The sequence below is a fragment of the Quercus lobata genome, chromosome 12 (genome assembly GCF_001633185.2).
Source record: "Quercus lobata isolate SW786 chromosome 12, ValleyOak3.0 Primary Assembly, whole genome shotgun sequence".
NCBI classification, from domain to species: domain Eukaryota; kingdom Viridiplantae; phylum Streptophyta; class Magnoliopsida; order Fagales; family Fagaceae; genus Quercus; species Quercus lobata.
This window is the reverse complement of record NC_044915.1, coordinates 18,732,208-18,745,049: the sequence shown is the minus strand read 5'-3', so window position 1 is coordinate 18,745,049 and position 12,842 is coordinate 18,732,208. Positions and strand designations below refer to the sequence as shown.

At 36.6% G+C, this 12,842-nt stretch overlaps 2 protein-coding genes across 2 annotated transcripts; both read left to right on the top strand.

Annotated features, from left to right (window-relative positions):
* The first annotated feature begins 1,242 nt into the window (after positions 1 to 1,242).
* LOC115970975 (gibberellin 2-beta-dioxygenase 2) lies at positions 1,243 to 5,323 on the top strand. The gene is made up of 3 exons (XM_031090619.1): positions 1,243 to 1,774; positions 3,882 to 4,260; positions 4,835 to 5,323. Exons 1-3 carry the CDS (start codon positions 1,395 to 1,397, stop codon positions 5,099 to 5,101), a joined length of 1,026 nt encoding a protein of 341 aa, XP_030946479.1. The 5' UTR covers positions 1,243 to 1,394; the 3' UTR covers positions 5,102 to 5,323.
* A 5,215-nt stretch (positions 5,324 to 10,538) lies between these two features.
* Positions 10,539 to 11,225, top strand: LOC115970340. Its single transcript, XM_031089987.1, has 2 exons — positions 10,539 to 10,667; positions 10,809 to 11,225. The coding sequence occupies exons 1-2, from the start codon at positions 10,539 to 10,541 to the stop codon at positions 11,223 to 11,225; spliced, it is 546 nt and encodes a 181-aa protein (XP_030945847.1).
* Positions 11,226 to 12,842: the final 1,617 nt, after the last annotated feature.

The window sequence follows — 12,842 nt, the reverse complement described above, 5'->3', positions numbered from 1 at the left end:
ACAAGAAAAGGTTTGCATTACTAATTGAGCTATATGATAAATTGCTTTAACACTACTTTTTCCATGTTTCCCTGATATATGTTTTACGGCTACATGCATATTATATATATATATATATATATATTTGTTAAATGGTCCCCTCACAATAAAAACCTAATACCAATTCTAATCAAATCCATGAGCAGTTGTAATTGTAAGCACATGCTAGATTCCATAAAACATGAGTAATTCTAATTAAATTAATGTAATTTTATAATAAAAATACTAAAATGAAAATTGAATGAAAATATGAAAGTCAAAAACGGTATAATAAAATTCAAATCATCACCACCAAAAAATAGCCTAACCCGACATGACCTGACAATCTGAAAGGGTGTGCCATATGCCATAGTATACACGGCATTTAGTTGTGATCAGCATTACATGCATGATTGAGATTTGTCTTGTAATATCAAAATTCCTATCAAGACTTATTTAATTATTATAATTGATTGGAGAGTCTCTCATCAGTTGGCAAATTTCCCTAATAATAATAATAATGGTGTATATTGTAAGACCCATACAAATTAGCAGTCCAACTAAGAAGTGTAAAAATATCTTTTGTAAATCTCTCAAAATGAGACGTAAAGTTAAGACTTAAAGAGTATAAGATACGTAAAAGTTGAAAGTACCATATCAATATCAATGTCGTTTTACTTGAAGGAATTTTAAGAACTGAGATAGCTGCACAATGTCCACATGTATAACTATATATATATATACGAGTCAAAATTAGAAATGGTCAACACGCGTAGTATGAATGAACGTGGCCAAGCAGTGCTTTTAAGTTCACACGCTTTTGAATGTCGACGTTGGTAAAAAAATCCAATCAATGGAGACAAACAGCCGCTACCAAAATGTAATTGTAAACCTCTCTCTCTCTCTCTCTCTCACATTTAGACATTACATTCTAACACTTCCACAACCACACGCACCATAAGGGCGTGGTGGATATGATGTGTAAAAGGGTTGCTTGTTTTAGAACTTCTTATATATACAACTATATATATATACAATACAAGATCATGAAAATAAAAAATAAAAAAAGTTAGAAAAACAACAATTCATTAATTAATGTTGGACCATCATGTATGCTATACAAGTCCACTTCTCCTAAAATCACGATACTTTCTTTAATTTTTTATTTACATAAGAGTCATATACCAATTATTATAATCATATATAGCAGCCCCCCCTTCTCTCTCTCTCTCTCTCTATCTCTCTCTCACTCGTGTATATAAGAGCACCAACTCAACCATGACCATACCTCCAAAGTTCAAAGTCCTCAGTTCAAACTCAAAGTCTTACTAGCTAGCTATTCTTACCTTTTTTTTTATATTTGCCAAAAAAGCAATATGGTTGTACCTTCTCCGACCCCAATAAGAACTAAGAAAACAAAGGCAGTAGGGATTCCAACCATTGATCTTTCTTTGAATAGGTCAATGTTATCTAAGTTAATAGTGAAAGCCTGTGAAGAATATGGTTTCTTCAAAGTTGTTAACCATGGTGTGTCAAAGGAGATAATAGCAAGGATGGAAGAGGAAGGGTCTGAGTTTTTTGGCAGAACAACCACAGAGAAGCAACGAGCTGGGCCAGCTAGTCCTTTTGGTTATGGCTGCAAAAGCATTGGCCCCAATGGCGATATGGGTGAGCTCGAATACCTTCTCCTTCACACAAACTCTCTGTCCATTTCTGAAAGATCACAAGCTATCTCCAATGACCCTACAAAATTCAGGTAATACCTCATCTCATTGCTATCTTATCCTTCTATCGTTTTCAGCTTTTGGATATAATTTAATTTGAACGTTGAATTTACGTATTCATTTAATGTAACAATGGTCATCGATTAAAATAAATATACAGTGATATGGATAGGGGAAAGAGAACAAAGCTTCTGTTTTCTGTTTCTTTTGTGTCCAACAGGTTCGCGGGTTTCATGCTAGGATTGTAGCCTGCTTGATTCATTTTCTTTGAGTTTTTTAATGCCCAATATAAATAGTAACACTCGGACATATATATATATATATATATATATACACACACATATGCCACCTGGCCTGTAATTTTTCAGATGAAATGGTGGGGATAGTGCTTGGTATCCTAGAAAAGGACATATTTCCTTTTATGAAAAAAAAGAAGAAAAGGATTAATTAAGTAATACAGTATAAGTTACAGTTATTTTATATGCTGTATTTTTTCTAAAGTTTTAGTGATATGCCTTCTTTAAATTGTTTTGTATAGGAGAACCTTTGGCTTTTGCTTGTTTGCTATTAGTTTTTTGCTGTCTCAGATTTTTTTTTTTTTTTATAATAAAAAATCAGGTTTTTGACAAATACTATGCAAATAAGCTACAAAAAATAAATTACTACCAAACAAACGAACACTTAAGTTGAATTGACGAGATCTTGTATCTTTATAAAAATAAAAAATAAAAGAGGTCTTGTAGCCCCTTAAAAATTACTTGTACGCCTTTCTTAATGTTTGAAAACACAACCTTTGAAATATTCTTCAAGATTTTTGAAGTAGTAGTTGAAATCACGATTAATTTTGCATACAGTTATAAGTTTTACTAGTTTATTATATATCAATTATAACTTATCTTCTTAATATAGATGTGAAAAAGACCCCTCTGTTTCGAGGGTGGTTTCTCAAAAAAGATGTGAAAAAGAAATATAAAAAAATAGTATCATCCTTGTACTTCATAAAGTAGTTGAGTATATAGAAATATATAGTGTACAGTGTACTTTTCTTGAATAATGGGTCCTAACATCTAAGGTTATTTCCCATAAATAAATAGAGCCAAGCGTGCGATATTTTACCTATTGGCCTAAACCTAGGCTAGTTGTTGCCATTTGCCTAACACAGAAAATCCAAAATTCGACAAATAGCAAACAGGGCAATCCCAACAAATGAGGAAGAAGACCCGATTGATAGCCTCCTAATTCTTTCATTATTTCAACTTGAAAGTAAATAAATAAAGTGAAAAGCTTTCCTTTATATCTGTCAGCCACTATTTGTAAAATGCATGGGCATGCCTTTTGTTTTTTCAATAATGACACATTCATTTGTGTCTAAGTCTAAACCTTAGGGAGGGGCTCAACATAGATAGGGGTAACAAAGGATCAACTTTTACTCAATGGGTTTGCATTTCCACCATGTTTTTCAAATGCTTTTTTTTTTAACATAAGCTTTTGAAGTAAGTAAAATCCAAGAATTATTAATGTTCCATGGATTTTTATCTTTCGATGAAGCATGCCACGTGAAAAGTGACACTCTCTAAGTCTTTAATATATATATATATAAGTGCTTCCATTCCGAAGAGAGAAAGACAAATAATGTTAATAGTTTCGTAGAGAAAAGAAGACAAATAATGTTACTAGTAGTTGTGCTAAGCATGCTTGCATTAATTGGACCCCCATTTAGAACTGTGACTCCCACTTCCCCGGCAGGCCTGGTACTGGCCGGTGATGATATTATAACTTGTATGAAGAAAACAAATTATGTACTCAATAAAATAAAAAGTCAGAAACAAATCAATAACTATACAATCATATCAAGAACCAGACTTAAACACCTCCACGTGTGTTTTTTTTTTTTAACTTCACATTCTCTTAAAAATAACCATAATATTTTAGTATAATTTGTAACGTGTCTTAGTGTTAAAATCACATTTCCTCTTTTTGTACTTGCATTCCGCCTCATCGTTCTAACTCCTTACTTACATTTAGGATTGAAGTGAATGTAAATTTTATTTTAATACCAAAAAGAGAGTCTCTTAGGCAAATTTTTTTTTTTTTAGGACTTTTATCTGAGTAAAATAATTTTTGCTTTTATCTTTACAGTTGTGTTGTGAATGATTACATACAAGCGGTTAAGGAAGTAGCGTGTGAGATTCTTGATCTTGTGGCTGAAGGCCTATGGGTCCAAGACAAGTGCATCCTCAGTAAGCTCATCAGAGACGTTCATAGTGACTCACTTCTTAGGCTCAATCACTATCCTCAAGTGAAAGACATCAATGATTGGGACCCAACACCCAAACTTTTTCAGCATCAGTGTACAAATAATAGGATAGGATTTGGTGAACATTCTGACCCTCAGATCTTGACCATCTTGCAATCAAACGACGTAGGGGGGCTTCAAGTATCTTTGCATGATGGGTTGTGGGTCCCAGTTCCTCCTGACCCCACTGAATTCTATGTGATCGTCGGTGATGCCTTACAGGTTGGTGATTTTGCTGTGGGTTTTGTAGTCATATCTCTCTGAAAATATTTCAACGGGTTTCACAATGATTTCCAAGGCAGAAAACGTACACTATAACCATGACTCTAAAAATATTAAAAATTTGGTGGACCAATAATGATATTGATTTTATATTTTCCAAATTTTTTTTTAAAAAAATATTACAATAAAAGTCAAAGTAACTTTTTACTTTTAAAAGTGAGATACGTTCTTAATTTCATATATACATACAAGATTGATAAATTCATTTGAATTCGAGACCCATTTTGAGTACCATATATATTGTTTATTTACATATATATTATATAATGAGTCAAAGCATTTTAAGGCTCGTTTGATACATATGTTTAAACAATAATTTTCAGTTTTTTTAAAAATAAGTGTGGGTAAAAAAATATGTAAAAATACATGTAATATTATTTAAAAACTGAAAACATGTATTTGAATTTGCGTACCAAATGGACCTTACTGTTTGATTTTCTTCCAAATGCCTAGAGTAGCATAGACATAGTATTTGCTAACTTATTTCTATATTATTATTGGCAATGAATTGAAGGTTTTGACAAATGGGAGGTTTGTGAGCGCAAGACATAGAGCATTGGCAAACTCAATGAAGCCAAGAATGTCCATGGTGTACTTTGGGGCTCCACCCCTTAACTCATGGATCTATCCTCTCCCAGAGTTTGTCTCACCTCAGAAACCAAGTCTCTATAAGCCCTTCACTTGGGACCAATACAAGAAAGCTGCTTACTCTCTCCGATTGGGAGATTCTCGTCTCGACCTTTTCAAGATTCATAATAATATTGGTGATAAAACTCACTGATCGAATTGGAACTAATACATTCTTGTACCATTGATCATAGGACAGAGAATTAGGAACCAAAAAAGGAAAAAAAAAAAAAAGGTTGTATTATAGGTCACGTTTGAAGCTAAATAATGACCCTACTTCAATCATGTGGGGGATTTTTTTTTTTTTTTTTTTTGCTTCAAGCACTTTCCTATTATTAATTTTATTTTAATTATTGTATCGATTGGTTTGAATGTTAGTAGGAAGTGATGTGTATAGTTTTAGCCGAGTCAGTGTCACAGCTATGTGGAAACTATATATATATATATAAGAGTTTACTTTAGATGAGTGGAAAATAACTATATTATTTATGATGTAGAAATTGAAATTCTTTATTAAATTTCTCCTCCTAGCCCAAGGGTTGGCCTACATGTCTGTGTTCATTGATTTTTTCTATTTCAATAGTACGATATGCACTTGTAGATTGCCTACCTGCAAGTAAGTAGAAGAAACATTTCGATATTCGTTACCTAGCAAGAAGTATGATCTACAATTAATGTGGTATTTTTAAGTGGACCAACTTAATTGTGTCCCTATCCGAATTATTCTTGTCGCACGCACGTGTTGTTGCCTTGATCATTGAATTAATTAGGTATACCTAGGAAAATTACACGATACCAATGTCTTAGTTCCAATGTTGATCTAGAAATTGGTCTTGGGTCATGATCATTTGACCAATTATGTTCACAAATTTAGGTCCACTTGACGCTGACATTTATAGCTACAAATATGACTACAGGGTATGATCGACATGATAGTTTCTACTTTCTCGTGTCCCACTAACTTACAATCACCTAAAGCAGCATACTCTAGATACTATTATATTAGAGGATGAAAAGCTCTCCTTACTAAAAAAAAGATTGGGAAACTTGCCTACATTCAGTTTCACCAACCAGGACAAAGAAATAAGTCACGGTTGTTCTATCAGCTGCTTAATTGAAGGTTTCTTGAGAGAGAGTCCTTTGAATAATTAATGTTAGGTATGAAAAATAATATATATATATATATATATATATGATGAAGACTCGAAAATTAATCAAACAAGCTTAATTTAGGCTATTTAATTAATTAAGATACTTTCGTCTTTGGGCAGGTTTTCTGAATTTGCATTATTATTTGAGAATCTAAATGACCACGTCTCTTTTTATGTATTATCATGACTGATCTTATCAGCATAAAGTGTAAATAAATGGAAGTAGATTCACATTTTCTCTGGATATAATTCAGTGCCCACAAATGCTGCCTGTTGATTTTAGATATTAAGTTGACATAAATTAATTTGATGATCGAATTTAGCTGTATATAGTTGATACCAATCAGAAAGAATGTTGTAAAAGTATTGTCAAGAATCTCATAATAAACAAGAAGGATGACAAGATGTAAGTCTAGTCTCTTTATTAGGATTTGAACCTGAGGTATCATTAATTCGACTATCACTATTTTTTTTAATTACTAAAACAAAAAAACCTAATGTATTTGTTATAATTTAGTAGAGGTGAGATTCAATTCTAAATCCCTTATTACGTCATAGGAAAACTTTTCCGATTAGATTAAAGTAAGAGAAACTTACCTATTATATTATATAATATAAAGTTGAATAGAAACATGCTTCTTATTTTCTCCCCCCACACGAGTCCTGAGGTTGTCCAACGCTCATTGACTTCTGTAATTATGTAAAAGAAGCTAGCTAGCTGCTAGTTGGCCAACTTCTAACAAATAAACTTCCATGGCCAGGATTGTATGAAAGAAATTCACGTTAAAAAAATATAACAATAAATTCTTAAGACGAAAATAAATGCTGCATGAAGTAGCTACTCCTTTCTCTTTTTCCATATTCCAATTATGCCCATTATTTCCTCGACCTTATTTTAGACATATATAATCGCCTACTGAATTCATTTATCAAAGTCATACTCAGCCAAAAAAGCACTACCAAATTCCCAACATTTTCCATCTACTCCTATTGGCTATTGTCAAGAAATTGTAAGCGGGTATATTCGTAATTGCCCTAGAAAAAGAACTTTTTTTTTTTTTTTAATATAAAGAAAACAAGAGGCACATATTTGGTTGGAATTTTTTCAATAATTGAGAAAGGGTGGATTAAGAATCAAGATGTTGCTATATATGAGGAGCTAAGCTTCATGAAGATCACAAGTCTCCCTTCATTATACATATATGTATGGCTTCTCTAGTGTTATTATTGGAAGCAATAATGAGATGCTGCCAAAATGAGATTTTGCCAAAAGAGGAGACGAAGGAGGCTAATTATGATGATGATGATGATGATGATGATGCAAATAATGCACCCACCGGAGAGCACTTTCACTACATTGGAAATATTGAGACAAAGGTGGTCGAGGATGTTCACACCTGGAAAATAGCTGAGTTTGCATCTGGCCTAGCTTAGAGATCGAGAATATTTAGTTCTCTATTTTATATTTATATTTTTTCAATTGTATAAACTCATATTGATGAATTCTTTTCAGTATATGAATTAATTGTTGGTATATGAGAACAAGTATTATTAGTACAAATAATTAATGGTTATTTTATTTATATATGAGCAAGTTTGCTATATACTGGAATAGGAGCATGATATATATATATATATATATATATATATATATACAGTGGTGTTATTAGTGTTTGTATATTAAAGTGAGTGTTAAGTTTTTGCATGAAATGATGTCAACTAGTTTTCCACTATCGAGGGTAGTGGTGGTTCCATTTTATGTGATGCTCACAGTTTTTCTGGTCATTGTCCACAAAGTGCACTGTGAATCGAAGTTGGGGGATGTTCCTCAAAGTTAAGCAATATTGGGCGCTGCATATTGTTGAAAATAGTATACTTTGGGTGAAGCCACGCTTACGAAAACACAAAGAAGGATATGTTACTGTATTATTATTATTATTATTCTTAAAGAATTTTGGGGTAGTTTTGTTTATTGCGTGTAATGTCCCTATATATAGATCCAAAGGTATCATAAACTTCATATACACTTAACCCTGCTTCCTATAAAGTTCATATATATATATATATATATATATATATTTATGTATGTATATGTGCTTCCTAGGTCATGCCTAGGAGTATTTAGGCATTTGTCGTTTAAGTTTGCATGGGTAATAGCTTGTACAGATCTGCTTTGTTTGTTTCGGCTGAAATAGTTTTTAACATTTTTGGGGTATCAAACAACAAACACAATGAATAGGCAAGTAAATGAAAAAAAAAAAAAAAAAAAAAAAAAAAAAGGTTTTATGAAGTTAATGGAAAATAAGCCCAACAAAAAATTTCCACTTTTAAATATTAAAATACACATTTTTAAGAATATCACATATTTAATGGACTACGACTATCACAAAAATTTTATGTAGTTAATGGAAAATAAGCCCAACTAAATTTTCTTTCCCCTTTTAAATAGCAAAACACACGTTTTTTTTTTTTTTTTTAATATTACATATTCAATGAACTACGACCATCACAAAAAACTTCTTACCACAAATTGTTTTTGCTAATGGTACTCTCTCTCTCTCTCTCTCTCTCTCTCTCTCTTAACAAGTCATTAACCAACATTGACCTATTATTATTATTATTTTCAAAATAACATTTCTTCTCAACACAATTGTCTTCCTTAATTTTTGCCATTGATTTTGAATTTGGACTTTATTTCATTTGAAATTACAAAAAAAAAAATATCGATAATTTCCTATTCAAGTTAGGAGCATTTAACAAACCGATCAACTCAACAAATTTGGCCTTGGGGGTTTGGGACGATTTTGAGTAGGGGTATGCAGTGAACCCGCCAAAATTGACCTGAACCAGCTCAACCCACTAGGTTGGGTCAGTTTTTAAGAGTTGATGGGTTAGGTTGGGTCATGAATTTTTTTTTTTTAGTGGGTTAGGTTGAGTTCAGGTTATGAGATTTACAACCCGCCTAATCTGACCCGACCCACATATATTTAATATATTTTCAAATTTTAAAAAATATATTATAAAATTTTGTTATTTAATTTTTTGCCCCTCTTCCTAAATAAAACTCAAACTGTAAATTCTTCTCATATAGTTTGTGTTTGTTTGGTATTATGCTCATGATTATTTCGTTATAAATTTACTCTAATTTGTGGTGATATTGTTCTAATGTTCAAATTAATAATAATAATAATAGTTGTAAGGATAAAATTCCCAAGTCAAACAATGGGCCTTGGGCCCCATACAAAGTCCAGCCACAATCGAGGAGAAAATGGGGCACCAAAAAGACTTCCAGCCCAACTCTGATAAGTCCAAACTTATTTAAAAAGACGTTCGAGGAGGAATATCTCCTCGGACGTACCAAATATGGGCCCAACATGCACTCTATCCATAATGAGGAATCACTCCAAACGAATATTGGTAGTAAGGATGAGCCTCACAGAGCCAGGAGAAGGAAGAGAGTATAAGATGTCCAGGGGGAGACCACAACTGCCGCATTAAATACAAAGAAGCTACTTTTCTGGCCGCATTAATGTGGAGAAGACAGGCGAACAGTGTTACCTTGGCCACTGCAACTCACAAAAAGATAGGGTGGATGTCCGATGGGACAGTCACTCAAGTGAAGGTCCAGATGATCAACAATTGTAAGGCTCTTATTACTTTAAGGAGGCTATATAAGAGAAGGGCATTCCCATGAAGAAAGGATAGGAAAAAAGGAGAAAGAAGAGGAGAGAGAGAGAGAGAGAGAGAGAGAGAGAGAGAGAGAGAGAGAGAGAGACTATAGCCTTTAATCAGGAACAAAAGTGCACCCATACGCTTCCTCGGACTGAACATCTAGTAGACATAAAGGAGGTATTCTTACGTTCAAATCGCTGCATGGCCCAAAATTAGCTAACATACCCTTCGTTAAGGCCTAGTTTTGTAACCCACTCTCTACAAATTCATTGTCTAGGGCTCTTTTGGGTCAGGATCACTTACCTGCTGGGCTTGGGCCCCAAAAATTGCCCCTACAATTGGCGCCGTTTGTGGGAAGAACTTGTGTTTCGACAAGTGAAACCGTTAGAAATGGAAGGATCAGGTCCGCGCCAAACCGGACACGCAGACTCCCAATGGCAAGACAACTTTTTGAATCTCGAACGGGGGAAAGATCAAGATAAGCAGTGAGAGGGCAGTGTGAACACCTCCCACACGGGCAGAAGTCGCTCGAAGGGGAAAGGTCACGCATCCCATAAGCAAAACGATCGAATCGATGACTTGAAGAAGAAGCTGCGCCGAGCGCAGTGAAAGCGTCCTTCACCCGGCTCGGACACTAGTAATGAGGAGGACTATGAATACAGGCAGAGATCAAGAACCCCTCCAAGCGAGACTTTTTCCTATGAGGAAGAGCAGCCTCTTAAACGCGGCCACAAAAGCCCATCTTACCAAGGCCTGGCCAACGATGCCATGAGTAAAGCCCTGGACCGCATCTCCCAGTCGCCTTTCACGCGTAGAATAGAGGGAGCAGAGCTTCCTCGGCGGTTCCATCAACCAACCTTTGCCATATACAATGGTCGGACAGACCCAGTAAAGCATGTAAGTTAGTTTAATCAGAGGATGGCCGTGCATTCCAAGGACGAGACGTTGATGTGCAAGGTGTTTCCGTCCAGCTTGGGACCTATGGCGATGAGATGGTTTGATGGCCTTAAGCCAAATTCCATAAATTCCTTTAAGCAGCTGACACAGGCTTTTGGTTCTCGCTTCATTACCAGCAGCAGAGTCCCTCGGCCCCTAGATTCCCTCCTATCCCTGTCCATACGAGAAGGAGAGACACTGAAGGCCTATTCAGACAGGTACTGGGAAATGTATAATGAGATAGAGGGAAACTACGATGACGTTGTCATCAGCACATTCAAGAGGGGCTTGCCGACAAAGCATGGTTTAAGAAAGTCCCTGACTGGGAAGCCGGTCACTAGTGTGCACCAACTCATGGACAGAATTGAGAAGTACAAAAGGGTCGAGGAGGACCAGCAGACGGGGAAGGGCAAAGCAAAGGTTGTCCGTCAGGAGAGGAGGGACTTCAGGTCGGACCGCTTTAACAGCAGTAACAGGCCGAGAACCATTACACAAGATCCTAGAGAAGGTAAAGAGTGAACCGTTCTTTCAATGGCCAAGCAGGATGGCAGGTGACCCCTCGAAACGTAACCAGAATCTGTATTGCGCGTACCACTAAGAGCCGGGTCACATCACCGATGATTGCAGGAATCTGAAAAACCACTTGGACCGGCTTGTCTGAGAGGGGAAGTTAAGGCATCTATTACATCACCCTGTGGGATGGCAGGAACAATCAAACATCGAAACCAGGCAAAGCACATTGAGGCCACCCATTAGCACAATAAATGTCATTCTCGCCGCATTTGGAAGGACCGGATCTAATCCTCTCAGAGTAATGTCAGTGGGCAGGCTCCCGCTTGAAGCTGACGACAGGGAATCCAAAAGGGCCAGAGCGATGGCCACGCCCTTAATCGGATTCTCGGATGAGGACAAATTGGGAACCCTTTCAACCCCACGACGACGTCCTAGTCGTCACGCTCAGAATTGGGGGTTATGACGTGAAGAGGGTGCTAGTTGACCAAGGCAGCGCCATGGAAGTAATGTATCCTGACTTGTATAAAGGATTGAACCTGAAGCCAGAGGACCTGTCGGCATACGACTCCCCTTTGGTCAGTTTTGAAGGAAAAACCGTCACCCCAAAGGGCATGATTAGGCTGCCTATACAAACAGACTCAGACGTGGTGGAAGTGGACATCATTGTGGTAGATGCATACTCCCCCTACACAGCCATCGTGGCCCGACCGTGGCTTCATGCACTAGGGGCTGTGTCATCAACCTTACACCAAAAAGTGAAGTATCCGTCAGGAGGTCGAGTGAAAGAAATAATAGGGAACCAGGTGATGGCTCGGCAATGCATAGTGTCAGCAATCTCACGACGACCAAACAGTGAGCCCTCCACCTCAGCCAAGAACGGCTTATAGTAATTAACGACCTCAGTCCCAGCCCCGGGTAGTGGAGGACCCACCATGGAGGTGAGTTGCGAGGATCTGGAGAAAGTACTTTTCGGATTAGACCTAGAGAGGTTTTTTCAGGTCAGCTCAGAATTACCGCCCCAAGAGAAGGTGATACTGATCGATTTTCTTAAACAGAATGTGGACGTATTTACCTGGGACGCCTACGAGGCCCCTGAGGTTAACCCAAATTTCATTTTCCATCACCTTAATGTTAGCCCTACCGTAACGCCTAAGAAGCAGCCTCCTCGACGACCATCGAAAGAGCATGCAGACGCCGTGACAGAGGAGGTCACAAAACTGAAGAAAGCAGGGGCTATCAAGGAGGTTTTCTACCCTGAATGGTTAGCCAACACAGTTATGGTAGAAAAGAAGAATGTGAAATGGCGGGTCTGCGTAGATTTCACGGACCTAAATAAGACCTGCCTAAAGGATCCTTTTCCCATACCGTGGATAGAACGATTGGTGGATTCGACCGTCGAACAACCCTGAATGAGTTTTTTGGACGCCTTCCAAGGCTACCATCAGATACCCCTGGCCGCCGAGGACCAAGAAAAAACGACTTTTGTCACCCCCGTCGGAAATTATCATTATAAAGTGATGCCCTTTGGCTTGAAGAATGCCGGGTCAACCTACCAAAGAATGATGACCAGGATGTTTGAACAGCAGATGGATAAGAGCATCAAAGTTTATATAGACGATATGG

Excerpts from the sequence above, each read along its gene's own strand:
- LOC115970975 (XM_031090619.1), top strand. The coding sequence starts at position 1,395 with ATGGTTGTACCTTCTCCGACCCCAATAAGAACTAAGAAAACAAAGGCA. Across the intron at positions 1,775-3,881 it reads AATGACCCTACAAAATTCAG|TTGTGTTGTGAATGATTACA; the intron begins GTAATACCTCAT and ends TTATCTTTACAG. Across the intron at positions 4,261-4,834 it reads TCGTCGGTGATGCCTTACAG|GTTTTGACAAATGGGAGGTT; the intron begins GTTGGTGATTTT and ends AATGAATTGAAG.
- LOC115970340 (XM_031089987.1), top strand. The coding sequence starts at position 10,539 with ATGAGTAAAGCCCTGGACCGCATCTCCCAGTCGCCTTTCACGCGTAGA. Across the intron at positions 10,668-10,808 it reads GGACAGACCCAGTAAAGCAT|CTGACACAGGCTTTTGGTTC; the intron begins GTAAGTTAGTTT and ends TCCTTTAAGCAG.